At 38.3% G+C, this 27,657-nt stretch overlaps 2 protein-coding genes across 2 annotated transcripts; both read left to right on the forward strand.

The window, feature by feature from the left end:
• Positions 1-62: 62 nt before the first annotated feature.
• LOC146523300 (nectin-4-like) lies at positions 63-21,054 on the forward strand. The gene is made up of 11 exons (XM_085138021.1): positions 63-957; positions 8,685-8,882; positions 9,455-9,622; positions 10,967-11,245; positions 11,738-11,855; positions 15,826-15,980; positions 16,074-16,233; positions 16,564-16,639; positions 16,889-16,951; positions 18,582-18,770; positions 18,902-21,054. Exons 1-11 carry the CDS (start codon positions 903-905, stop codon positions 19,289-19,291), a joined length of 1,851 nt encoding a protein of 616 aa, XP_084994147.1. The 5' UTR covers positions 63-902; the 3' UTR covers positions 19,292-21,054.
• Positions 21,055-23,049: 1,995 nt separating this feature from the next.
• On the forward strand, positions 23,050-27,558 carry LOC146523301 (ubiquitin thioesterase OTUB1-like). The gene is made up of 7 exons (XM_085138068.1): positions 23,050-23,182; positions 25,128-25,189; positions 25,602-25,700; positions 25,828-25,946; positions 26,194-26,278; positions 26,614-26,808; positions 26,966-27,558. The coding sequence occupies exons 1-7, from the start codon at positions 23,101-23,103 to the stop codon at positions 27,161-27,163; spliced, it is 840 nt and encodes a 279-aa protein (XP_084994194.1). The 5' UTR covers positions 23,050-23,100; the 3' UTR covers positions 27,164-27,558.
• Positions 27,559-27,657: the final 99 nt, after the last annotated feature.

Genomic DNA, 27,657 nt, shown 5'->3' on the forward strand with positions numbered 1-27,657 from the left:
TACTATACTATACTAATAATGATTAGTAGCTGGCAGTAGTTTTACTGCTGGCGTCCTGTTGGTTTAGGTGGTTAAAGCTGCTCAGATTTATTTTGTAACAAGCTGTGAATATGCCGGTTACATGTATGCAAATTAACAAGATTACAAATACCATTATGTGCAGGGTGGTGTGTGTTTGTGTGTTTTTCTTTTTAAATTTAAGTCTTCACAGAAATTTTTTGCATAATACTGATGTTTGTGACGATCCCTTTAAATTAAAGGATTAATTGGCTTTCTTTATGAGGGAGGAGGCAGTAGTTTAGTATCAGGGTGAGTATTAAAGCGAAACATTCATTCTTTTAAACAGCGTCTTTGTGCCTGCTTTTCACCTGCCTCTCCTCTGAGCAGAGCAAGTAAAGACGAGAAAATAACTGTCATGTTGCCTCAACCAAACCGGAAAGGTGACTTTTTTTTCCCGCAGCTGTGTGTGCGTGAGTGTGTGTTTGTGGCTTGTCGGGTTGTTAGGTGTGTGTGTATGTCAGAGCGAGAGCAAGAGAGCGAGAGCGAGAGAGAGCGAGGGGTGTAGCTCAAACAGGTGTATCCCAAACAGGTAACGCTGCAACTTATTTCCTCTAAAGGGCAAACATGATGGCGTGGGCTTAACAACCATACAGGACTCTAAACTCAAAGGATTTAACTTTTTCACAAGGACAGGGTTACGCACAGTTTTTCCATTTCTCAAAGGGATCTGGTTCTCAAAAAAAAACCATCTCCAAGGATGATCCGGCAGTACGAGGCATGAGCGTGCCTCAATGCTTCGAGCCTGCCTGTCAGTTAGGATCGTATTACCTGGACTTATGAGCTTTCTTCCACTGCTGAAATTGTCAAAAGTTGTGCACAGTTAACAGCAACTCCCAGAGAGAATGACATCTCTGCTGAACAGACTCTCTCTGTGCCTCTTTGTCCTCCATGTCTTTGGTAAGATAAGCGCTCATATGAAGTCTGATGAAAATGATATTTAAACATGTTTTGTATTCTTTTAATACTATATATCTTTATCCCTTGCCTTTACTGACCCCTTTATTGTGCTGTGATTGTTTAATGTGTTGCCTATGCGCTGCTGTACTCCACTATTCACAGCGCTAAAGCAGCTGTGTGTCACACATCAAACACATCGGAAGTTAAAAAAGGCCTTTTAAAAATATCATGATGCACACTTTGGTTTTCCTGTACCCTATTAAGGCCTAATACAGTATCTGAAGCATATTCATGAGCTATGTTTTGCAACCTCTAAAGGCATAGTCAGTTTTTCTCAAGAATACAGAGAGGAGGGCTGTTAGGAAACACTCCTGGCTTCTGTTTCTGGAAAAACTGGTTGCTGTTGATCAATACGCTTCTTTCTGCAGCATTCATATGAACTCTGTGGATCCTCGTAGTGTGTATGTGTGTGTGCTGCTTAAGTATAAATATGTCATTCAAAAATGTGACGATATGATAAATAATATCCACACAGCCTTCATAAGACTTTCTACTAAATAGACTTAAACACAACACCCAACATTATAATATAATGTTGCTAAATTTACCCAGAAATGCAAATATTCCCATGTTGTCTACAGGTGTTCCGCAAGGCTCCATCCTGGGCCCACTATTCATTTCAAATTTAAATACTATGTACAAACATCACTACTCAAATGTATGCAAAACATGTCAGAAGCTGCTGATGCACTTACAAAATAAATGTTTTACGGGTACTCCAGAGGTCTGAGTGATTTAAACTTTCGCTTAAAGCTCAAAGGGGATAAGGCCTGTGAGTCAGAATCAGTCAGATTGATCTGAGATAGAAGGTAAGGTCATTACCCACATCTGTTTGAAAACCTTACTGAAAGCTAGTTCTTGCTTACTTCACTCTTACAGTGTTTGTCAAACACTGTTTACTCAAAGTCTGAATGGCTGTGGTTTATATTATATACCGTTTGTCATTGTAAAAACTGCACATTAGCGCATAAGCTGTGCAGCGATCAGATCTTTGAGAGATGGACATCAAATTTATTTATTATCAAATAAGTCATTTATATTTATCTTTCTCAACAATAAAACTCAATGACACTTTAAAAAGTGTCTGCAGTCTTTCTGTGGACGCTGCACTTCCTCTTGTTTTTTGTCTAAGCTTTCTTTGCTAGGTGCTATTGTCTGTCACCATCTCACTATTGGCAGTCTGCACTCATCTACCTACATACATATCTTCTTTCTCACCATTGTAGAGATGTAAGATGTGTATGTGATTTTAAGGTAAGAGATCCTGATCCTGATTTCTTATCTTTAAATCACAACAGTGGACATAGGGCTTTGTGTCATGACTCTGAGTACCCTTCCAGTTTCTACTTATGCATTTTAGTGTGTTTTTTGTGTAATTTATGTGGCTTTTTTGTCTTTGCTTCAGCCATGGACATTTTTGTTTTTAAACAATACATCATAATTTAGCCTGAATCAGTCCTTAAGTTTATGGATTGGTGCTATTATACATCTTTTGTGAGACTTGGGGTGCATGCTTAAAAAAACAAAACAAAAAAAAACAAATATTGTATGAGATGTGAACTTTGCAGGTAATTCATGGACAAAAATGACTTGGAAAAAGTTAACATGAACAGATAATGCTACAGTAGACTGAAGAAAACCTTTCAATCCCATAAAAGCAGGGTAGGCTGGGCATCATTCCAGTAATGCAGCACAGGCAGATTCCAAAGTAGGTTTAAACATCAGGGTGACACATACACACACACGTTCATGGAAAAAAAAACACACCTGTCTGATGAGAAGAGTCATCAGGTCTGCTGGTAAATGCATGAATCACATCGTCCCCACGGACATATCTGAACAGATTCTACCACATCAGCTACTGAATCAACGTCCGAACGAAGCCATGAATGAAAATATGAATATTACTAAAAGCTCGAATGAAAACTAACTTATGTGGATAAACTGACTTATTCTAGCTGCTAGAAACCAGCTGAAAAGTTTGAATGAAAACAACCAGAGTTTTCAGTTCTTGTTAGTATTACAAACAAAACTACACCTTGTAACCTTATTAGCAAGCAAGCTGTTTTTAGCTTTCAGCCTTTAGATGCCTCGACAACCGGAAATGGTGGCGTCGTAGTATCAATCAACTCCAGCTTGATCTAAGAGCAGCAATATGACAGCAGGCATTGTGCGTATAGGCAAAACTTCCACAAAACTGAATTCAGTTTTATTTTAGCATTGTGCCAAGGTGAACATGCACAAATGCAAAGAAGCATTAAATACAGTTTTAAACTGTGTAACAGTGCGCTGCACATATTGCAGGTAATGTGAAGGATTGTAGTCTGTTGAGACCAAACAGGTTAGCAAACTGAAAGGAGGAAGGGGAAAACAAGATATTTATGTAAACTCGTGGTTTGCACTAAATAATGCTGCTTTGTGACAGTGAGACATGTGATACGATGCACTTTGTGTTAACTTTATGTTTTCTGGGGTCCCTTTGTTTGTGTGCAGACACTGAGCATTTCGTTTCTTTGAAAGCTTATCTTGAACAACTAGTTATACGACATATCTTCACTTCTACTGACTCATGCTTATGATATACAGCTTGTTTTCTGTACTAACTCTGTGCCTTCAAACCTCATCCGTTGCATTTAAACACTGCCATTTTTTAAAGCTATGTTGCTGCCAGTCAGACTAGTGCACACCCGTCTCTACCGAAACTCTGCTCCTGAAACACTATATTAATGAAATCATTTTAAATGTTGCTTAGTCCTTCCAGACAGTTTGGGGAAAAGACAAAACTACTATCAGAGCTGCATTAAACCCTGCAGCTTGTTGGCTCAGCTTAACAGAAAAGCGTGACAGTACGAGAAGCAGCTCTGGCTTCCTGTGCTCGGACAAAATAGCCACCCCACATAACCACAGCTTGCTTACTCAAATAATATATAACTCCGGCACAGCCAGGCCACCATTTTCCACACTATTATGCTTTTAATTGAACTGGGTCTTTTGATGCACGGCATAAAGCAGCTTTGCAAAGTTACTGTAGAACTGATGCAACTTCGTGTTAATGTAAAACTGTATGCTTTTACTTTTCCTTAGGTAGCAAGTTGAAAACAGAAAATAAGTCAAAAGCCTTATCACCACTACAGCACAGAAGTTGCAGTAGTTACTGGCACATATAACTGAGACTTCTCTTTTTAAATATACAACACTGTTTAAAAGTGTGATTTCTTTGTATTTTGCCAGGAAAATTTAAAATAGATGGAATTATTTATATAGTATATTTATAGATTTAATAAGAAAAAACTGAGATTGTGTGTTTCTAACAAGCTTTAAAGTCACTATTTGGTCACTTTATTTTTTTTAACACATCCTGAACTCTTTCTTTTCTTCTAATTTTCTGATGTTGTCTTCAGGAATAGTTCTCCAGGCTTCTTGAAGGACATTCAAAACCCTTTTTGCTGCCTTTTGTTTCATCCTCTGTTGAGGTGATAGTTCTCCATTGTGTGTTTCTCCATCCAGAAATGCTTTTGCTGCGCTGGCAGTGTGTTTGGGATCATGCTGAAAAATGAAGCAATGCCAATCAGACACTTTCCAGATGGTACATTTCTGTATTCATAATTCCATCAGTATTCCCGATCTCCTACATCAGCGGCTGAAATGCAGCCCCAAACCTTGACAGCGGCTCTGCAGTGGTGCACAGATGTTGTACGTCTCTCCTGACGTCCTCTGTACATATTGAAACAGAAATTTTAGATCGATCTCTCAGGTCTTATCTCTTCTTTGTTGGAATTTTTTCTGTTTCTCATGGATGTGACTTTCAGATTAAGATCGAACAGTTAAGGTTTCCATTTTCATGTTCATCTGCTGTATGTCGTTTTAAACGCCTGCCGCTTGTTCAGTTCACCAATCTGAGATAGGCCAAGATTTCGGCTTCTAGCTCTTCTGGAATCAGCCTGTTGGTGCAGAATTGCAATGAAGCTGTGTTTTCATTTGCATTTTCTGTAGATTCAATTAACCCTCTGGCTTTGTTAAAAATCACTACCCTTTCAGCTTGTTCGTGGCCAAAAGTGGCCACCTACAGATTAGGTCTGTAATTTTTATTATTTTTATGTTTTTTTGCCATTTTTTTTGCATAAAGCTTTTAAGTAACTTCAGTTCTTTTCATAAATATAAAATTATTATTACTTTTTACATTTTTAACCCTTTAAACACCAGTTTGTTTGTCCACTGCACTAGCTGGAAGACAACCTCAAATCTCGCAATTTTATATAATTGCATTGCTACTGAAATTTCTTGTATTATTAATAGTAGAGTCTGGGGCATGTAATTGATCCACATCAACATTGATTATAATGCATTGTTATTTTTGTGCAGGGAGAGCAAAAACATAAAAACTTCCTCTCAGCTTGTTCGTGGCCAAAAATGGCCACCCCTTGTTTACGTTTACAAAATGCTATAAAATTCATATATATTAAGAAAAATTCCCACTTTTTTTGACATGATTTTTTAGATTAGTACCAGTGCTGTTCATGGAAATCAAAATTTCATTCAAATTCATAATTTTAACCCTTTAAATACCAGTTAGATCACATAATCCTAGGAACTCATAAATGGAAAAAATCACAAAACCCCAATTTTTTTCCAAATAAAACATGCCATCTGATTTACTTTCTAACCATGATGGAGGTTAGATGCATAGCAATAATTAACAGTATCAATGACTTTTATACATCTTTGTTTTTTTGTGCAGTGACAGAAAAACATAAAAACTTCCTCTCAGCTTGTTTGTGGCCAAAAATGGCCACCCCCTGTTTACATTTACAAAATGCTATAAAATTCATATATATTAAGAAAAATTTCCACTTTTTTTGACATGATTCTTTAGATTAGTACCAGTGCTGTTCATCAAGACCAAAATTTCATTCAAATTCATAATTTTAACCCTTTAAATACCAGTTAAATCAAATAATCCTAGGAACTCATAAATGGAAAAAAATCACAAAACCCCAATTTTTTTCCAAATAAAACATGCCATCTGATTTACTTTCTAACCATGGTGGAGGTTAGATGTATAACAATAATTAAAAGTATCAATGAGTTTTATGCATCTTTGTTTTTTTGTGCAGTGACAGAAAAACATAAAAACTTCCAAAAATGGCCACCCCCTGTTTACATTTACAAAATGCTATAAAATTCATATATATTAAGAAAAATTTCCACTTTTTTTGACATGATTTTTTTAGATTAGTATCAGCGCTGTTCATCAAGACCAAAATTTCATTCAAATCCAGACTTTTAACCCTTTAAATCACAGTTAAATTACATAATTTTAATGATTTACAAAGGGATAAAAGCATAAAATCCCCATTTTTTTTCTAAATAATACATGCAAACTGATTTATTTTCTAACCATGATGGAGGTTAGATGCATAGCAATAATTAAAAGTATCAATGAGTTTTATGTATCTTTGGTTTTTTGTGCTGTGACAGAAAAACAAAAAAACCCTCTCATTTTGTTCGTGGCCAAAAATGGCCACCCATGTTTACGTTTTCAAAATACTATAAAATTCATATATATTAAAACATTTTTCTACTTTCATTGACTTGATGTTTTAGATTAGTATCAGCGCTGTTCATCAAGACCAAAATTTAATTCAAATCCAGACTTTTAACCCTTTAAATACCAGTTAAATTACATAATTTTAATGATTTACAAAGGGATAAAGGGATAAAGGGATAAAAGCATAAAATCCCCATTTTTTTTCTAAATAATACATGCAAACTGATTTATTTTCTAACCATGATGGAGGTTAGATGCATAGCAATAATTAAAAGTATCAATGAGTTTTATGTATCTTTGGTTTTTTGTGCTGTGACAGAAAAACAAAAAAACCCTCTCATTTTGTTCGTGGCCAAAAATGGCCACCCATGTTTACGTTTTCAAAATACTATAAAATTCATATATATTAAAACATTTTTCTACTTTCATTGACTTGATTTTTTAAATTAGCACCAGTCCTAGTCATGAAAACCAAAATATAATTCAAATTTAGATATTATACGCTTTGAACTGGGTGTGATTCCCAATCAGCCAGAGTTCACACCCAGTTTCACACCTTGGCTCAGGCGATTAGAGGATCATCAGGGGGTCCCTTTGTCCCTCTGGGGGGGGGGGGGGGGGGGGACACTCCCACCTTCTTGCCATATTGCCAGAATAAATGGTCTGGAAGCTGTTAGGTTTACTTACAGCAGTAGCAACGTCTGCACCTGCATAAACTCCAGGACACGTTTACAAACAGTGTTTGTTGTTGTTTGCGCTGCAGCTGCAGGTTTGAACTCTGCAAAATGTCCTGTGATTGGGGTTTTTTTTGTTTTTGTTTTTGTTTCTAGAGTTAATATTTTGGGTATGGTCTCTTTTTATGAAAAATACAAGAGTAAAAGTGCTTTTCACATGTGCTTCAAAGCTAAGTTTGACTGGGAACCTCAAAGCTCAATATCCTGCATCCACAGGAATTCACTGCAGCCTATGTAATGTTTGATGCGTCATTATTTATTCCAGTCTATCTTGCAAATACATGTTTGTGCTGCAATGTCATGCACAAACACAAACTATCAGATCCTTAAGACCAAACCTATGTCAAAATTGTTTCATTATATTGGTCCATTGGAGTGTGGTAACCCATCAAACGCCCCTAGTGGAAACCAAGAATATTACATGAAATTGCTTGCTTGGCACAAAATGGGCCAAGGATGTCATATGGTGAAAAACATTAAAAACTACAATTTTCATGTGTTGAGTTTAGAATGAAAGCAATTTTACCTAAATATAGTAATATAGTACTGCCAGTAACAAGGAATCAAAAAAGGTGGTTATAATGGGTTTCAATTGGCCACAAGTGGCCACATTCAGTAAAATAGGAACAATGTGGTGTATAGTGAATATTATTGACATTATTAAGGAGCTGATGTTGAAAATTAAAAAAATTTAATAAAATACACACCTTTGGAAAGTTTCATTCCATTTGCATTAACAGAACAAAAATGGTTGAAAACCGAAAAGTGAAGTGGCCACCAGTGGCCAGGTTAGAAACCAGAGGGTTAAAGACATTGGAAAAAAATTCTTTGTTTTTGCCACAGGCTGGGATTAACAAGTTGCTAAAATTGCTTCTTTGTTATGTTGTGTGTTATTTGGAGACACAACCCTGGTTCTTCTATTAAGTTAGGTGGCTTCAGTGATTAATAAATTGCTGTTAGTTGTCTTAATGAAGAAACAAAAAAACAAGCATTCCTTTAAAATTGTTATTAATAAGGAATCGACTAAAAATGATTGAAAAGACAGTGCATGTGCAAAGAAAAAAGAGCTTCAGAAAGCCTGTAGATCACTTCAAAAGAGTCTGGGGTTTGAGCCCAGGCAGAGTCCTTCTGTGAAGAGTTTGCTTGTGTTTGAGTCTCAGGAGTTCCACTTTCTGGTTAAAATTTTTAAAAAATGTGGCACTTGTAATGAGATTCCTGCAGTCATTCTTAATTTCTAGACCTATTGACAAATTCTAGTATTTACGACCAGCGTGCCAAGCTCGGTGTCACTGTGTTAGAGATGAACAGGCCACCGTGCCTTCAATTAGCTGCAAGTACTTGATTCTTATATCAGATGAATTTATGGTCCTATCTTTCTCTTCCAGTGACAGTAATAAAAGGAGACTTTGTGGCACCTCCTCCAAACTATTCCTTAACTTCCCTGGCGGAGGAAGAGACCATCCTACCCTGTCGCTACGAGCCAGATGCCGAGAGTACAGTGGTGCAGGTCACCTGGTTTCAGGAGAAACCCGATGGTGCCAAGGAGCAGATCATCACCGCACATCATGTAAATGGAAAAACAGGTAACTGGCACTGTGTCTGAGCTCCAGTTCTCTTTCTGCCCTCGACCTTGTCTTTACGTCCTCTGCCAAGTGCTAAAAACAAAATTGTCACATTGAGTTACTTCCCTTTTCCTCACAGTGGGAAATGTTTTCTTTATCAATCCCTCACAAAGTTTCCCTGTATTGCAAGTTAATGTGTCTGTTTTAGCTGACAAGAGTTATTTAGTGGCTTTGTTTCTCCTCCCAGTAAACATATCATGCACCAAGGCATGAGCTCATAAATGTCTAAAAGCAGTTTGCCAGAGATGCTGAAAATGTTACCGTGATATCAATAATACAATTGATATTTGCACCGTTTTTATAGTTTGGTGTAATTTTAGGTAATATTGGAGTCTTTGCTCACAGAAGGTATTATGGCCCACGCTGTAACGTAATTTCAGTTATAAGAGAGGGATCCAAACATGTGTACGGAACTAAAAGTGCTAAAAAGAAAGCCTGAGGTCTGTTTTGAACTTGCTGGATTTAACTTTCTGTGTGGCATCCTTCCTTTTGGGTTCCCTAAACTGTCTTTCTCTTTTTGTCTCTGTCCTTAGCGTTCGGACCGTGGGCCGATCGCGTGGAGTTTAGCAGCAACCAACCCACCAAGGACTCGTCTCTGGTCATCAAGATCACAAAGATCTCTGATGAGGGGAAGTACACCTGCCATGTCAGCACTTTCCCCTTTGGAAACTTTGAGACAGAGTTGTCACTCCTTGTGCATAGTGAGTCCTTCCACCATGACTCTGGCATACAATACACAACAGATGAGACAGTTTGTTGTCTTCTCAAGGATGGAAACTAATTCATATTGTCACCAGGTTGTTAGTTTATTAAGGCGTAGCTAATACATGACTAATAATGTAGTAACACAGACAAAATATGAACAACACACTTACTCATGACTGTATTTGTCACTTGATTAAGCCTTTGTAACACCTAATAAGGCATTACAAGTGGTCGTATTTTCAGGTTTTTACGTTTAAGGTTGTAATTGAAGTTTATTGTTCAGGAGTATATTTTGTCGCGTTTCCAAAGTTCACATTATCTTATCGTCTTACTGTCGATATATGGTTCTACACTTTTGAATTAATAAAACTAATCAAGTGCAAGTAATAATCAGTATATAGAATTTACAAGTGCTTCTACGATTCAACCTCTAACAACACGTTTCCTCTAGTATGTAGCAAAAGAAGCCTTGATCAGGTTGCACTGAAGATTTTCTGCTTTGGTTTGAATTCTGACCAAAATCAACTCTTGGTTATTTGCTTATGACTCATTAGGAGGCAAATCAACACTAATAACGTTATTATTATAATGGTATCATTAGTGTTAACTGCATTATTCGACAGCAAAATCAGTCATCATCAGCTCTACTTAACTCTGAAGAAAATTGGTATTACTGCCTACAATACTTGATATTTGGTGATATAGCTTCACTTTTGTCCCTCTTTACTTTACCACACATGGAAAGTCTGACCGTGACAGCGGCAGCAAGATCCCACAGTACTGAACAGATATGGCGCTGATTAAAAATAGATACAGTATCAAGAGGATGTGGGGTGGAGGAAGGTTGCTTGCATAAGCTTTAAGAAACTGTAGGCAGGTTAAAGCACTTTAAATACATGAGGTTTGCTCAGTAGCATATCAGCTGAGCTGTCAACACTGAGGCCAGCTGTTATCAGCTGATCTAACAAGACTGCAGACTTAAATTAACTCTGACTGCCTGAAAAAAAACTATGCTCACTTATTTTATTACCCTGAAAGCATTCAAATCTTATTTGAGCTTTAAATATTTAAGCATAAGCAGTTATTGCTGTTGTTACCATAAAGTTGTTTAATACTATGTATCATATTTCTTCTCTGAAAATGTAGCCACGCGCTCTTCTAATTAGTGAGCAAACTTTTGCTGCGACCCGCATGTTGCATAAGACCAGACACGCTTACTTAGAAAGACCTTTAAATATCTGTTTAAGTGTACATCTGCCTTCAACACTGGCTGCTGAGTGTGTTGATCTAACCATCATTATCTCCTCCCTGATCAAACACTGTAACCATCCCTCTTCCAGCTCATCCCATTTCCACAGTCGACTCTGTGACTGTGGTGGAGGGACAGGAATTCAGCCAGGTTGCTACCTGCCGCTCCGTAGCCCGACCCCTGCCTCAGCTCTCCTGGGACACCGAACTGAACGGGAAGTCTGTCAATCGCACCTCAGACACCGGGGCAGTCTCCTCTCACTTCTCCCTGTACCCCCTGAGAAGCATGAATGGAAAGAAGTTGGACTGCCTGGTTTGGCATCCGACTTACTCGGAACCCCGCAGGTTAAAAAACCAGCTGGTAGTGCACTGTGAGTTTCCCTCCACATTACACCCAAACTGGTTTTAAAAATCAAAAGAGTTGAGATGATCCAGTAGTGCAGCAATGAGACACATTTAAATCATGAAAAACACAAGCATACGTAGAGTTAAAGCACTTCCTGTTTTTATCACTGTTGTGATCTCTCCAGAGTCACAAGAGACTTTCTGAACACTGTGTTGCTACACACATTTCTCTCCATATTAGCAAGTCTAGCTCACACTACCTACATTTTATATCTATAAAACTCTCTTCACCTTTCATTTTCAAGATGAAGAGTGTGTTGAATATAAATAAAAAATAGTAGTACTTCCCCTCCTTGATTTTTAATGCATTATCATTCACAATGCCTTACACTGAAGTTAAGCCGTGACAGTGATTTTTACTATTTGTAAAATGTTGCATTCATATTTGCATCAGCTGTAAGTCTGATTATTCCATCTCAAAGTGTTTAAAGTTGGTAAATTATTATCCTTTTTCTCAGATCCGCCGCACGCAGAGGTATCTGGCTACAATGGAAACTGGTATGTGGGTCTGGAGAACGCTGCCCTGAGTTGCGTGAGTGGAGGAAACCCCAAACCACACGTCTTCACCTGGATCAGGTAGGGTAGGCTCCACCTATCTCTCTGGGTGTCTGCTGTTTGTATGACTAACTGTCTGATTTGTCTGGTCATGGTTACTTTTATCAGAAGCGCCAGTCGTGATGCCAGTTTTGTGTCCCATGATTTCACCACTTTAATTTAATGTTTGGTGAAAGCAAATTCAGGTCATCACCAACTTACAGTTACTTTATTACTTATTAATTATGTATTAGTTACTATTACATAAGCAAGTCTTGTTGGAAAATGCTTAGTAGAAGCAACAGTCAATGTTGTTTACACATTAGGAGTTTACTTACACACACAGAAAGACACCAGACAATATGATTAAACTTACAAAACTTTTAATTACTACTGTAATACTCTTATGCTGGGTACACACTGCACTGCATGTGCACAAGTGCATACATGGCAAAATGAAAGAGGAATGGTGACACCACTGTGAAGAGGTGAAACTGTGAACTGGAGTTACACAATGCCGGCAGTAGACTACACATCACGGTAGTTTCTTGTCTTTTGACATTTTTTCCATGGAAATGTGTAGCTAGTGCTTCCTCCCCAATAATTCCTGCGTACTTATGTTATTAAATCTAATGTCTGTGTCTAATTTATGAATTTATGAAAACTAACCCTGAATTTCCAGTTAAATGGACTAAAATCAACTTAAATATTGTATATTTTACATATCTAAAATATACAGTTCGTGCACTTACATTTTAATTATATTTAAATATTGTGGTGATATCATTAGCATCAGTGTTTTTGCATTGATAATCGTGAAGGCCTGACATAAAATCCTCATAGTGTGCTTTTGCCATCATACATCTGTCAAATTTATTCCAGTACTTCTCACAGCTAACAGATTTTTTACCCCAATTTTCGCTTATGGTTACTTTTGAGTGTATACCCATATTACACATGTATTTACGGTTGCTTGCATTAATCTTTTGTGATGTAGCCGGGAAGGATCTCCGCCCTTTTTCTCATGATTTAGGCTACGTCCACACTAGCCCGGATAGATATGAAAATGGTGTTTTCGTCTGAAAACGCTCCGCGTCCGCACTAGCCTTTTCTTTTCACAGAGTTGCACGTCCACATTGAAACGGCCAAAAACGCTTACGTTCCAGTACTGCGCATGCATGAAACGCAAGAAGATTTGACCTGCCTCATTTAGTCTGCTGCTTATTTTCTTTCCGGCTCTTTGAAACTTTGCGGCAGAATGTTGAGGAAAAGCACCGAGTTTTTTATATGGACTAACAATGAGGTGGAGTTGTTGCTGCGAGTAACACAAAAGCACAAAGTTGCAAAAGCGAGTGAGTGTTAAAGAATTTGAAGAAAAGCTATCTGGAGCATGTACAGACTGATATTAATCTTTAATAGGTTTGTCAAAATTCAGAGCAAACAAAACAACTGCTGTATAATGCCCTCCGCTATCTTAGTTTAATTGGTCACATGACTGCATCATATGACTAACATGCGTCATTGTTTTAGAAAGTCTGCGTTTTTGAGTGTCCACACTGCAACGCAATAGCACCGTTTCCAAATGTATGCGTTTTCGAAATGCTGCGTTTTCCATCAGCGAAAACGCCGTCTCAGTGTGGACGGGAGGCCAAAACGGAGAGAAAATGATGCGTCTTCAAACAAAAACGGATTAGCGTGGACGTAGTCTTAACCAAACAACCTCATTTCACTGTCACTTCCTGCTCCTGCGGCCTCAATGGGAGGCTGGAAGGCAGCTCATTCAGGAGAAGCCCTGCTTTCAGCCAGCTGAGGGTTTGACTCAGGTGTTTCAGTTCTTCTGCTTGAGTCACCAGCTGTCATTTTAAGCTGTTTGTTTCAATGCATTAATATATTCTCAGGGTGTGGTGTAGCTAGAAAAAATGCAGGCCTTGAAAAGCTGGAAGAGGAATGGCACCCATTAAATCGAGGCATGTGACAGTTGGGCTTTCACGGGGGAAAACACGCAGAAAATATGTTTATCTATCTGAAGTTTTTGAAAGAAACAACAAGAAAAAGAGCAAATGTTTGGTTATGTATTCGCTGTTTTGACAGAAAGTAAAGCATCTAATACTTTTTTTATTAGTTATCAAAACAGGAACATACCTTATGAAAGGAGGTTTTGTGAGTAAAGATTAAGAGGCACACACTGTGTATACAAGCTTACAGACTTATGAATGACTGTGTATGCGCGTGCACACACACACACACACACACACACACACAAACACTCATTCAAACACATGAGAAAAGATATATATTAAAGTTCACACATCAAGTTGTATCACCTCACAATCACCTTTTACATATATGCATTTCATGTGGACACGCACACACACACACACACACGCACACACAGCACACTGGGAAAACCTGTTAGTAAATGGCGGCAGGTGAAGTAATAGCTGCTGTCACAGTGTCATGTTCCGGCTTGTGCCGAGAGCAGACAGATGAGACAGTTTCACACGAAGGAGGGAGCAGGAGGGGGATGAGAAGTAAAAGGGAAAGGGATGAGCAAATATCAGAAGTTAACTAGTAGGAGCAGGTAGGCAGGGGTGGAGGGTGGAGGAAAAGGAAGTAGCGTGAGATCTGTGTGAGATGTTATCATGAAAATGTGTTGCGTATGTAGTACATGTATATGGTTCCTCTTTTCTGCTTAAACACAGACCACTCTGTGAAACAAGAGTTCTATGCAACACACTTATGACATCTCTAAAATAGATTACATTATAGAGTGGCCTCTTTACGAAAGAAGATGTATTTCTGAGAATGTTCAAGTTGTCCTAGGACGCTTGGCTAGCAAGCTGCATTCATAAACTGTTCCGATACAATGTACAGACAGATCCCTGCTAACTAATTTGGGTATTTTAACATGGTTGTCTGTGGGGAATAAGTTCTCTCTGTGGCTGCATTTCTCAGCCCCACAGGTAGCTGTTTGATTTTTGACATGATACAGTAGATAAACAATGTGTTCAGCAACTATATCATTAAGTTCTCTTCTAGAAGGTACAGAACTATAATTAGTGTTGCTGGTGGATGGGGTGTTCAATTTTCTTTAAGATCTTGTGGAATTGATTGTTATCATTATGCGAGCACGCCATGTCCCACTGAATTATTATCTAAATAATACAAGTCTGCAAGCTATGAAAGAGTCTTTACCATAAAAAATGGAAAAAGGTACACCAAAGTCACCCATTGCTTTCAGGTGGCTGTACCTTGAAGCCTTGGCATTAGTTATTTATTTATTTATTTATTGGTATCATTTGTTTACAGCCATTATTTATCACCTTAGGACAGGAGGGTGGAGTGACAGTTATCAGCTAATGCTAGCAAGCTTGTTGTATTTATATCCCATAGCTGTTGTGGCTAGCTAGCGCGTTTCTACTACTGTTTTTGTATGTACACACTATATTTTATGTATACTTTAATAATATCTAAACTTAGAAATAAATCAGTAATAATAAAAACAAATATTTGACAAATACTTTGTGATATTTTCGCTTTTTGCCCCCGAGTTACCTCAAACACTCCAGCTGGCTTTTATCTAGTGAGTCTAGGCTGTCGGATCACTGTTTAACTTATAATGCTGGGGGTGGAGCATCCACTTTGCAGGAGGTTATGAATCTTTGTGAGAGGAGTCAGCGAAACTCACTTCTGCATAATGACAGTGATAAGCACTTTTTATAGCACTTGCTATAAGCCGGTGTCACTGAACTTTCTTTGAAGTGGATCTAACATTGTTAGCGACTCGGACACTCAGCAAATAAACTCTAATTTATCTCATTTATTGGAGGGAAAGTGCAAATTTTTTAGGACACTTGAGCCTAATATGTAAACATGTTTGTACGGGCTGGGTTCTTATCTGTTAGCCTTCAAACAGACTGACAACCTGTCCAGAGAGTTCAAGATTGAAGGTGACATACATTGGTGTGGATCCACTGTAATGTAGTATTGTCTGCGTACGTTCTCTCTACAGGAAAGATGGAGAATTGCCGACAGGCATCATCGAACACCCGAATGGAACGCTAGCTTTTGGGCGACCCCTTAACCTTTCAGATGCGGGCACTTATCAGTGTGTGGCAACGAATAAAGTGGGAGTTGGAAAGACAGAGGTGGAGATTAATGTGGGAGGTAGATGGCAGCAGTATCAACATACTTGTCAAAGTAATATAAACTATGTATATAGAAGTGCATATCCTAATCTTTCTAACTCTACCTTCACAGAAATTCCCCTGAAGCAGACAAGTGTTGAAAAGGAGCTGATGTTCATTGTGGGGGGCGTGGCCATTGGGCTCCTGATCTTGTTGCTCACCATCATCATTGCTGTCACATGTTACCACAAGCGCAAGAACAAGAAGCTAAAGAGACAGCTGACTGAGAAAAAGTATGAGATAATGTGATGTTTAATTAAGATGCGATAAGATGAGATGAATTAATAATATCCGCAGGCTGAGAAGAATATATAAAAATGGGGCAAATCACAGCTATTAAGAATATTCCAGCTGACAGATACAACAGCGGAGCGTGTAAAATTAGAGGAGCATAAACTCTGTGTGGGGGACTTGTAAATTAACAGCAGGCACAAATATGCATGAAAACTAAATTTCAAAAATGAAGCTTTAGCATAACTTGAGCTGCCAGAGAATAACACACGTGGCATTATAAGCCTCAGTGCCATTTAGAAATTAATTTTTCGCTCTTTTTTTCCTCACAGGGAGGAAATACACACTCTCTCCAGACAAGCCTCTATCAGGAGAATGAACTCCATGAGTACAGACACCAGGAGAACGGTACGTTTGCATGATTATTCTCTCACACACTGCTCAGCACTGATTCAAATCAGTGGACCACTTGTATCACACGAACCTGTTTTCAACGTTCAGATTTCACTCTGACTAACTCCAAATACTTCAATACTTCAAACCGGTATCTGTTAGTCGCAACAGATAAATATTCATATCTTCTATCAATAATACCATCAGTTTTAAAATAATCAAAGCATAGTATGGTAAAGTTTGTTGTGTTTCTTTTGATTGCAGACAGAGGAAAACATCCCTCTGAGGGTGGAGGGAACACTGAGGAACAGCCTGTCTTCCCTTGGGGTCAGTCTGCGTATCTATATAAATCTGCATGCAGGGCCAGGGCCTGGGACTGAGGCTTTACTAGCCAGATGCCAGATGGCTAAGTTCTGAGATTCAACATTTCGAATCTGCATGTAGTGCATCACAGCTTTTTCTCTCTTTTAACATCTCTGTTCCTCTCTATGGGCCCTAAAGTTCATGCTGAGAATTAGGCCAGACATTAGGCTGTTTTAAACTACAACCAACTACAACTGCAAGCCAGCAGCTCTAATTGGTGAAGTATGATGTAGCGCGGTGCAATTGGGAGGTTAGAAACTTTGTTACTGTGTACAGATGAATTCCCTCCTTTAGATAAGGTATAAAGCAAACAAAATTGAGGGGAGAAGAAATTTGTGTTCACGTGTTTATACTTCTTGTCCTCATTCTCATTTTTATTTGACGCTTAGTTGGTTTTCTAGGCTGATAATAAGTCCATGATTTGGCCTTTACAACTTTATCAGAAGAGCAAAAATAGTGGCTGATTCTTTTAAAGAGAGTTAAAATGACAATGTTTAGCTCAGACATATGTCACTATGTAATGTGGTGTTAAGAGTCAGTAGTTACCTTTCACATTTTAGTGAGATCAGACTGGTTTAATAGTGCTCTGTTTCCTGAGCTAAATTACTGCTGGTTGTAGCTCCTGTAATTAGCATGAAGACATGGGAGTGGCAGGCTTTTATGTTTCAGGAAGAATACGCTGTAGCATATTTCCCAAAACAATAGAAAACCCATTTAATTTCAACTGTAGTGTCATCAAATGCAGCTGATTGAGAAAAGAAAAGTAACATTCTGTATGTGGCTATTCCCATTTTTTTGTCTTTTACAGCCCAATTCTTCTGCAAGGCAACGTTTAGGCCCAAAAAGCTACTTTTTAAAGCTTTCATTGCCTAATTGTATGTCAGGCCTGATTCAATCAGGACCTGGAGTGAAGTTTGGGGCCCAAAATTAAATCCCTTATATCTAATATATTATCCTTTTATATATATATATATATATATATATATATATATATATATATATATATATATATATATATATATATATTACCTCCAATATATATATATTATCTTAAAATATTATCCAATACTGTCCTCCAAATTTCTTGAAAACGGTGACTAATTTAATGCAAATAAATAACAGACTATTCCATTAAAACTGAATATATTTTATTATTATTTATATTTTTTTAAATTATTTTTAACATAACTAATTATGTCATTTTTTATTTATTTATTTAACATCAAACTATTGGCATCAATATTATGTCAACTCCTTTTTGGAAGACTTTATTGAAGACTTCCAGGTTTAGCTTTATAATGGTTGAAGGGATATTACACAGTAATACCAATTTTTTTCATCTGTCAGCAAGACAGCACATTTCCCCAGTTAATGCTAAGCTATTGTTTTAAAACCACTTTTTTTTTTAAAATATACATGTAAGTAAATGATCTAACTATAATCAGGGATGCTTTAAAAAATGTATTTTTATGTGAATTTGGGGAGAATGTTTGTAGCAATTCTGTTGTTTTGAGCATAGAATTGCTACAATCTATGCACCAAATCAGTGTGTCGAGTAATAGTTACTAGTGTTTTGTTTCCATGCCATAAACAGGAGCAGCCTCAGTGCCGTGACAGCCGATCTACTATCTCAGGCAGTCGGGGAGGAGGAATTGCGTATGACTCTCTGGGCAGACCAGCCATATACAACAACTCCCGGAGGGGGAGAGAAAGGCCTCTGGACAGAGACGAGGAAAGCCGACTCAGAGTGGAGAGATATGTGAAAAACAGCTCTTTATCTTTGGTAAGTGTGTCTTAGTGTGCGTGTCAAGGCTTGAGTTTGCCAAACTGTGGAATGCCTCGGCTCCATATTACTAACCACTGCACAGTTAACCTGATGATGATGCAATCAAAATCTGTTCTGTGTCTTTGTAGCCGGAAACTCACTACCACCCTCCTCTCACGCAATTGCCTCAGAGAATGCAAACGCCTGATTTTCTGAGGTCCATGAACGGCAGCCCCGTTGTCCCACTGGATGTGGGTTTGCGACTGGGAAGCATCACCAAAAATCACCAACACCCTCCCGTGAGCAGCACCTGCCCACCCATAAGGGACGACGATGATGAAGTGGACGAAGGGCTGGGCGGTCCTGCCAGTCAAGAGCAACCTTTTGATCAAGACAGCGAGACGAACAGCTCTCAGGTGTCTGAGGGTCACAGCGTGCCCTGTCACCCCAGTAATGGCCTGTTAAAATACAAAAGGATCCCAAGCCCCCATCCGGTCAATCCCCACGCCTCTATAATCCACAAGGCTCAAATAGTTTAACAGCTGGTGAGAAAATAACACGTGAAACTACAGAACTGCATCGCTTTTGTGGATGCGTTTGACTCCAAAGCATCTTTAGGGCATTTCTTATTGCTGCCTGCTGTTTGGGTGTATTCCCCAAATGTTTGCAGAGCTACTGGAAACTAAAGACAATATCACACATTTTCCAGTGCAGCTAATTCAGCATCATCACCGACGATATTCCTTTCTGAGCTTTCACAACACAGCTGTTGCTCTACGCAGCTGCAGGTGACAGGTGAATGCAGCTGCCCGAGCTTATGAGGGGATATCGAAAGCACTCGTTGTGGAAAAACCAGGAAATACAGGAGGAGTAAACAAGGCTGTGGGAAAGTCGGTAAATCTAAAAAGGAGATTGCTACAGCTCTGTGTTGAGGGTGGACTTCTCATTTGGTTGTGGTGAGTGTAAGAGTAACTGCCTGTGTTACATTCTCTTACACAACATTGGTTGGGACCTGATCCAGATTTTTTTTTGGCTTGTTCATCTCTGGCCACACCTGCAACCTCCATACCTTCATATTGTCTTACTGTCCTGGCGCCGTAGGCACTGAGACAGTTTGAATCAGATGAAACCTTAATGCCAAAACAAGATTAATGTCCCTTACATGTAGTGATCTGTAAATCTGTACAAATACACGAGTGATCTCCCTTTTCTTAAAAAAACAAAGAACAAAAAAACCAAACAAAGAAAACTACAAACGCCTTTGAAATAGAGCTGTAATACTTAAATCTGAAGTAACAAAGACACAGCACAGTAACAACAACAAATAAAATGTGCTGCATCCATCTGCCAGGTCACACATCCTTCTGCCTCAGTGGCCTCTTTCACATGCACATAGTACATGTGTACTGCAAACATACTGATGTATACATATATAAGATTAGAGATGAAAAAGCATATACGAAACATGCACACTTAATACATTAGAGTGCATTTATGTTTAGTCTGTCGATGTTTACACACACAGTATGAATTTCAACGTCAATGGAATCTGGAAAAGCTGCCAAATATTTGGAAAACATAGTTAGAATTGATCAGAGTCTGTAAGTATTCCTGGATTCTCACAAAGCAGATCATAGAAATGAAAAAAAAAAAAGGTTGCCACACATGGACTTTCTGTACAGTTTGGAACATTTCCTCCAAAAGAGGACCGTGTCTTTCCAAAAGGAATTTCACAAGGACATGTTACAGCCTTTGATTGCAGCATAAAAGCCAAACATGTATTGTTTATCTGTGTACACATTTTTTTTAAAAATATCTGTTATGAGTATTGGGGAAAAGGTGCCAAAGGGAAAACATGAAAAAAAAACAAACAGGTTTGCTATTCTGATAAATATGAAGTATTATATTGTTTGTTACATACATTTTATTGTACAATTGTATAATTGTATTGTTTCCTTTTTTTTATGTTATCTGCTGTAAATACGACTTTTTTCCGAGACACTTGTCTGATGTTGTTTTAGTTGTGTAAAAAGTGTGCTGGGACAGTTTGTGGCACCTAACAAATGAGAAGCCATAATGTCTGAAAGCGGGTTGCATTTGCAGACAGCGCCCCCTGATGTATACTGCTGGAAAGTGCAGGGGCCTGACTGAGGCAACAAACTGCAGAACTAACCAACTATGAAAGATTGTGATCCAGATGATCTTTTTGGACATTTGCCTGGATTTCTAATTATTTGGAGAGCTTTGGATGGTTATCAGCTAGTACTGATGGGTTGGAATAAATGTATGTGGTTTTTCTAAAGTTACCCCTGTTCATTCATTTTTTTTAAACTATTTTTTATATTGTAGAAAAAACTGAAGGCATAGAAACTATTACATTTTGTAGTTTTCTTCTTCTTTGAGCTGCTCCAGTCTGTCTCTACCAACCGTCTGCATGTCCTCCTTGAATTCCTCCATAATCCCCCTCTTTGGTCTTGCTCCCAAAGAACATCTTTGCCACCTCCACCTCCCGACTTCATCTCCAAATCATACATCACAGTTGATCCCAGGTATTTAAACCCATCTGCCCTCACAGCTGAAATCAAAAAAATGTATAAAGTTTAACGCCAATTCTTGCCTCTTCAGTCTCAATGCTCTCGCTCAGTAGGTACTGTTAATTGCAGAATTAGGAGGCTAATTAACCTTTTCACTGCAGCTCCTGGGACTTCTGGTCTCCTTTCCCAGAGGTTCTTCATCATCACATCAGATGGGTTTTTTCACTTGAAGAAATCTTCATTGCTCCTCAATGATGGCTGCGGTGCTCAAAGTGGGGACGTTGGGATATCGACAGTTTTTGCTCTTTTGTTGTAGTTATCGTAGCAAACTAAACCTTAAAGAAACGTCTTGGCCACTGAATAATTTACTATATTTTTAGTTCCTGTCCAATGGCTTCTATCACTGTGCATTGTCCATATATCCAATTGCTTCATCAGAGTTAATGTAGTCATCTTGGTTGCAACAGGATGAATATGTTTAAATGAATTAGCACCCCTTGAGTCATGGTAACTGTCAGAGTCCTCAAACCACAGGCACAGCAGGAGGAGTGGCAGCCTTCCTCAAAGCTGGTTCTGCCCTACTTTGTTCCTGTTAAAAGGGTGTTTTTCTTCCCCACTGTCACAGAGTGCTTACTCATATGCGCTTGTTTGATTGTTGGGGTTTTCCTAAGGTGTCAAACATAAATCGGTCTGGTAAAGACTCCAGTTCAGACCACTGGACAGCTATGAAAAACATGATGGAGTTTAATTTTTCCATGTATCTTAATGTTTTCCCCTCCCTTATGAAAATTCATGCATCAAAACTAATAGATAAACAATTAGATGGCAGGACCCTTTCTGTTATTTTTTTTAACTACTGATTCTGATACTATCAAAATGTCTCTTTTTTCATCCATAGTAACAAAACAAAACAAAAAAGGTAAATAAATACATTTTAAAAAACAGGATGTTTCCTGTGAATTAAGAAAAACTTTGTTTTGTAATAACAGGGCAGACTGGAGAATGAGCTACCAGGTTTTTTTTAGAAATGTAATTTCACACTTTTATTTCTTAAAATGTATGCCCAAAGAGAGACGCAAGAGATTTCTTACATTTATGTATTTATATTTAGATATGTTGTTGAAAGTGCTCTGCTTTTTCTAATACTAAGATCAAATGTGCAGTTAAACACCTTAATACTGACAGGAAAGGACCAACTCAAAATCACAGAGGATGAATGTACAAAACTAATTGTTTGTGGTATTTTTACCTTCATCACAGATATTAAAGAACAGCCACTAACTTAATAAATAAAAACAAGCCATTTAGAACTAACTTATGCAGGGATTTGCTAACTCCTTAGCCCTTCTAATTTTAGAGTGAATTAATGCATAACTTTCCCCATGTTTGCAATTAAACAAATTACCCCAAACCAGTGACTGTACAGGTCTGTGAGGGTCCATGGTTTTGTGGAAGGACTGCACACGTCACCTGCCTCATAATCCTGCCTGACCCTCAGAAAAGAAACCTGTTATAATGGCCCTTTGACAACACTACCAAATATTCTATTCATTTTAGTTAAAGTTTTTAATTAATAAAGAAATAAATGTATATTAAATATGGTATAATACTGTAATTATATAAATAAATGCATCATTTATTCGTCAGCCAATGGAATGTACTGGAAGCCTCGTACGACGCTTTAGCTTTGTTAACAAAGTCATTAGTCATTCAACAGAAAAGGTTGCCCACCAGCTAAATGAATGAATGAATGAATAAATAAGTAAATAAAGTAAGTTTACCGTTGGCCTGCGCTCGGAAGTGTGCGACGAGTGATGTCATGCGGAGGGAGGAAACCGATCTCAACAGCTAAGATGGCGGAGGAGCAGCAAGAGTCATCACAGGGAGAGATGGAGGGTGAGAGAAACAGTTACACCAACAAATGTCAAGCAAAGTGCGCTGTCATTTCTCTTCTAAGCAAAGCTCTTATTCACACGAGCATCTGTAAAGCGTTTCAGCCGTTACCTCCTCCGTGCTGAATCTGGCTGATGTGCAGCGGTGAGGGGCACACAGAGGCCAGAGCTTCTGGGCTAACGTTAGCTAGCTGCCACTGCTACACAAAGAAAAAAAAAGCTTGTTTAGTTAATGTCAGGGCAGCAGTGAGTGACAGTTCCAGAGGTTTTGACTTTTGGAAATGCTTAAAACGTGTACTTAATATTAAAGAAAAGACGTCGTATTTTTAGTTTGTAAAACTGCGACTGTCGTCGTGGCTAAAATTTGTTTTGTTTTCGCACAAGTCGCGCTAGCCAAGTTTAGCTGACTGACGTTAGCTTGTAGGTTAACTTGTTTTCATGTTAAATGCTGACCAAGGGCTAAACGCGCTCTTGTTTGCTTATTGGTGTCGGCAGGTGATGAAAACGGAAAGGGGAAGTGTGTCTTTGTCAATTGATTTATTCCAGATTTTATTACATTTTGTTTACATGCAGCTGTCTGGCATTATAACGAAATCAGTGGTTTCGCCAGTGAGAAGGAAAACACCGAGCTAAAAGGGCTTTTTGACAAAAGACAAACCTTTAAAGCAAAACGACATGCAGGACCTGGTGCCGTTACTTTTATTAAGAAACTAGTTCCTTACCTACACTGTATTACGGGTAATCAAGTTTATTTATTTATTTTTACATTCAAGATAATGTAGTCGCATTTAATTGTGATTGCTAAATCCAAGCCAGGCATTTTTAAAAATATCCTAGAATAACCAAGTAATATAAAGTTATTTCAGTTTTAGTCCCTGGCTTGTTCGGGTATTACATTGTCACACAGCATTGTAGGTGCAATGCAGGTACACTGACAGTGTCACTAGGTCACATCTGCTTAAACACACCAATTGTAAAAGTGAATGCAGTCAGAGATGGCCCAAATAGGCTTGTTCTGAATCCCATCCAATACCGATACCTTAGCTTTGCTATCTGCTAATACTGACTAGCGATAGGATACCGGTTTTAAATGAATAATCTATATCAATGTGAGCAAGAGATTAGAAAGTATTCTTTTATGTTTCAGGAAACACTAGACTCAACTTAAAACATTTCCTAACTTTGAAAAAACTAAAAAGGAATGAATAAATAAATATAATTCTATACAATTTTTGGTATTTGTTAGTGAAATAAAAGAAAACAGCCCTGGGATACACATGGCAAAGTAAACACAGAGCAACACAGAAATGAATCGAATGGGCTGGCTCGTTATCACTGATAGCCGGTCCAGTTTTCACAGTTGATATCTGATCAATATCCAATCCAAATATTGAATTTGTGCAACAGTTGTTTTCCTAGTAGCAAATGCTTGCATCCTAACTTTCTAAAACACTAAAAGCTGGAACTAGCTTTCAGTTCATACTTTTTTCAATTTTTTCATTTTTTTAAACCACAGATCTGGGCAGTAGATCACATTAGGGTCCCTCTACTAAAGACGTTAACCTAATCAGTTTTTAAACATTAGTTTTCTCAGACTAGCATCCTTTGACGAAACATTAACACCTCCATACAGCTTGCACAGTTTGGGAAGATGGAGTTGTGCTTTGATACTGTAGATGTTTGTAGGGCAGTTTCAGTCTCAGTTTCAGAACTGTTACAGTGCTATTGTCTGTATATAGCACCATAAATGCTACTACATTTATGGTATTGTAAATCTAAAGTACACACCTTGCATCACTGGAACACTGCGTTTTCAAATAGTGCTTCTAGTCTGATGTGCAGTTAAAATCCCAATGCCACAGCTTCACCATCCTCCATGTCAGTCAGTATGTCATTTAAGTACAACTCTACTCCTGAAGCCTCTTAAATCTGTCACCCTTGTCTTACAGGAGTGAACTGCCTAGCATATGATGAGGCCATAATTGCTCAACAGGACCGGATTCAGCAGGAGGTAAGAAAGCCTTTAGTTTGGACAGCAAAAAGAAATAAAGATGACTTCGTGTTATTCTCGGGATCCGGATGAGCAAATTTACCCATTCCACTGTCTTTATTTATTTTTTATTTATCTTTTTTACAGTTTTAACTTCAGAAATCTCAGATGACATGTGGACAGGGCTATAAAAGCATCATTTGCACTCTGAACACAAATGAGATGCATTTCTTTGAGAATCTATCTGTGCAGTAATTACACTGACCTTGACCTGTAACAGGCTTTATGTGCACAGCTGTGAGATTATGATGAGCATAAAAAGAAATGTCACTTATGCATAATCACTGACATACTGTTTAATAAAAAGTCTAAAAACAAGTATTGAGATGGATTGCAATGACTAATTTGCAATTTTGTGTGCGTGGTTGTGCAGATAGCCAACAGTAACCCTTTAGTGTCAGACAGACAGGACCTGTCGGTGCTGCAGAGCGAGTACGCTGAGGATGACACGGTTTATCAGCTCAAGATCAAGGTCAGTCAGAGCGCAGCGCCTCTCAGGTTACTGCAGCCACATGTCAATCCAAAGTTTCTCTGTTTAAATTCGCAAAAACTGTTTTGGATCTGGTCTTACAGATTTTTTCAAATTATTGTTATTACAGGACCTGCATAAAAAATACTCGTACATTCGCAAGACGCGACCAGATGGAAACTGTTTCTACAGAGCCTTTGGCTTTGCACATCTCGAGTCCCTGCTAGATGACAGCAAAGAACTTCAGAGGTGAGTGCCAGAGTGGTTACTGTGTGTGCTCTGCTGGCTGTTAGTGTCTATACTCAAATTCACACTTCATCATCATCTCAGACGATTTAAATGCGTCCTGCTGCTGTTCTGTCTGTTCATCGGATGTATGAGTGTGTGTGAGCAGTACGCTGTGTTCTGTTTTCAATATTTTAAAATTCAGATAAGCACATAGGCGGCTGTAATATTTACAATTTTTACTTTTTAAATACACATTTTGTCTCATCAGGTTCAAAGCAGTTGCAGCTAAAAGTAAACTGGATCTGGTTAACGAAGGTTTCACTGAGTTTACTATTGAAGATTTTCACAATACTGTGAGTATTCTGGCAAACCTAAATGACTATTTTTGTGAAGTTGCTGCAAATGCAAATGGATGTCATCTAGTTAGATACTTTTGTTTTATTGTCTGTTTTTTTTTTTTGCATTGTTGCTGTAAATAAGCTTAAAAAAAGAGGTGTAAAACCCTCAACCTGACTGACAGCATATCATTTGTTATGTTGGTTAAGGTGCAAATGATTTTTCCTTATTGACTAGCCAATTTTAGATGGCCATCTGCCAGAGCACATGTTTTGGCCAGTTAAATAGAAAGTTGGCAAGCTGAGGCCTGAGTACATGAGTCTAAATATGTAAATCTTGCTTTTCTTGCCAGTTCATGGACCTGATTGAACTATGTGAGAAACAGCCGAGCCTGCAGGAGCTGCTGAGCTCCTTCAATGACCAGAACGTATCAGACTATGTGGTGGTGTACCTGCGGTTGCTCACCTCAGGCTACTTGCAGCGACAGCATACCTTCTTTCAGCATTTCATAGAGGGTGGGCGCACTGTCAAGGAGTTCTGCCAGCAGGTGAAGGTTTTCCCTACATAGATAATCATTTTCCTGCTTTTAAATTTAAATATAATGTACAAGAGTCAATGTACACTGTTTGCCATTCTGGTATAAAAAACACGTTTTATTGTCTGAAACTCGCACCTAATGTGCTTTTTTCTTCTCTTTTTCCAAGGAGGTAGAGCCAATGTCTAAAGAAAGTGACCACATTCACATCATCGCCTTAGCTCAGGCCTTGGACGTATCCATTCTGGTGGAGTACATGGATAGAGGAGAGGGAGGAACAGTCAATCACCACGTCTTTCCCGAAGGCGGAGACCCCCGCATCTTCCTCCTCTATAGACCTGGCCATTACGACATCTTGTACAAATAGCACTCCTGGCCACAGCCCATCTCATGCATCTCCTGCTGTGTGCCGCAGCAGCGCATTCAAGAAATCCTACCAGCAGCCATGCTGATGAAACATACATCTGTGTATGAGATTACACTCGTGTATTTGGAAAAAAAATGAAAAAGAGAGAGAAAATCACATTACTTGCCTCATTTGCCCTTCTTGCCCCAAACTCCCAAATTTACCTTCAGTCATGACAAAACAATTAAATTTTAAAAAAAAATTCTTTGGAAATATAGAAGTGACTCCAACCATTTAGAGTTGTACAGGGTTTTTTTTTCTTTTGTGGTTGTAAATGTTATCTACTTGCTTTGTTTGTTTCTTTTCCTTTGTTACACTGCGTTTCATTGAGTTTTATTAAAGCAATTTACATCTTATTTCTTGTGTCAGTATGATTTTTGTTTTTCAGTTAAATATTGAAAGTTGAGAATAACGTTCTAAGTCTTTTTGTGTAAACAACACTGCACGTTGATGCA

The sequence above is a fragment of the Neolamprologus multifasciatus genome, chromosome 3 (assembly GCF_963576455.1).
Source record: "Neolamprologus multifasciatus chromosome 3, fNeoMul1.2, whole genome shotgun sequence".
Lineage (NCBI taxonomy): Eukaryota > Metazoa > Chordata > Actinopteri > Cichliformes > Cichlidae > Neolamprologus > Neolamprologus multifasciatus.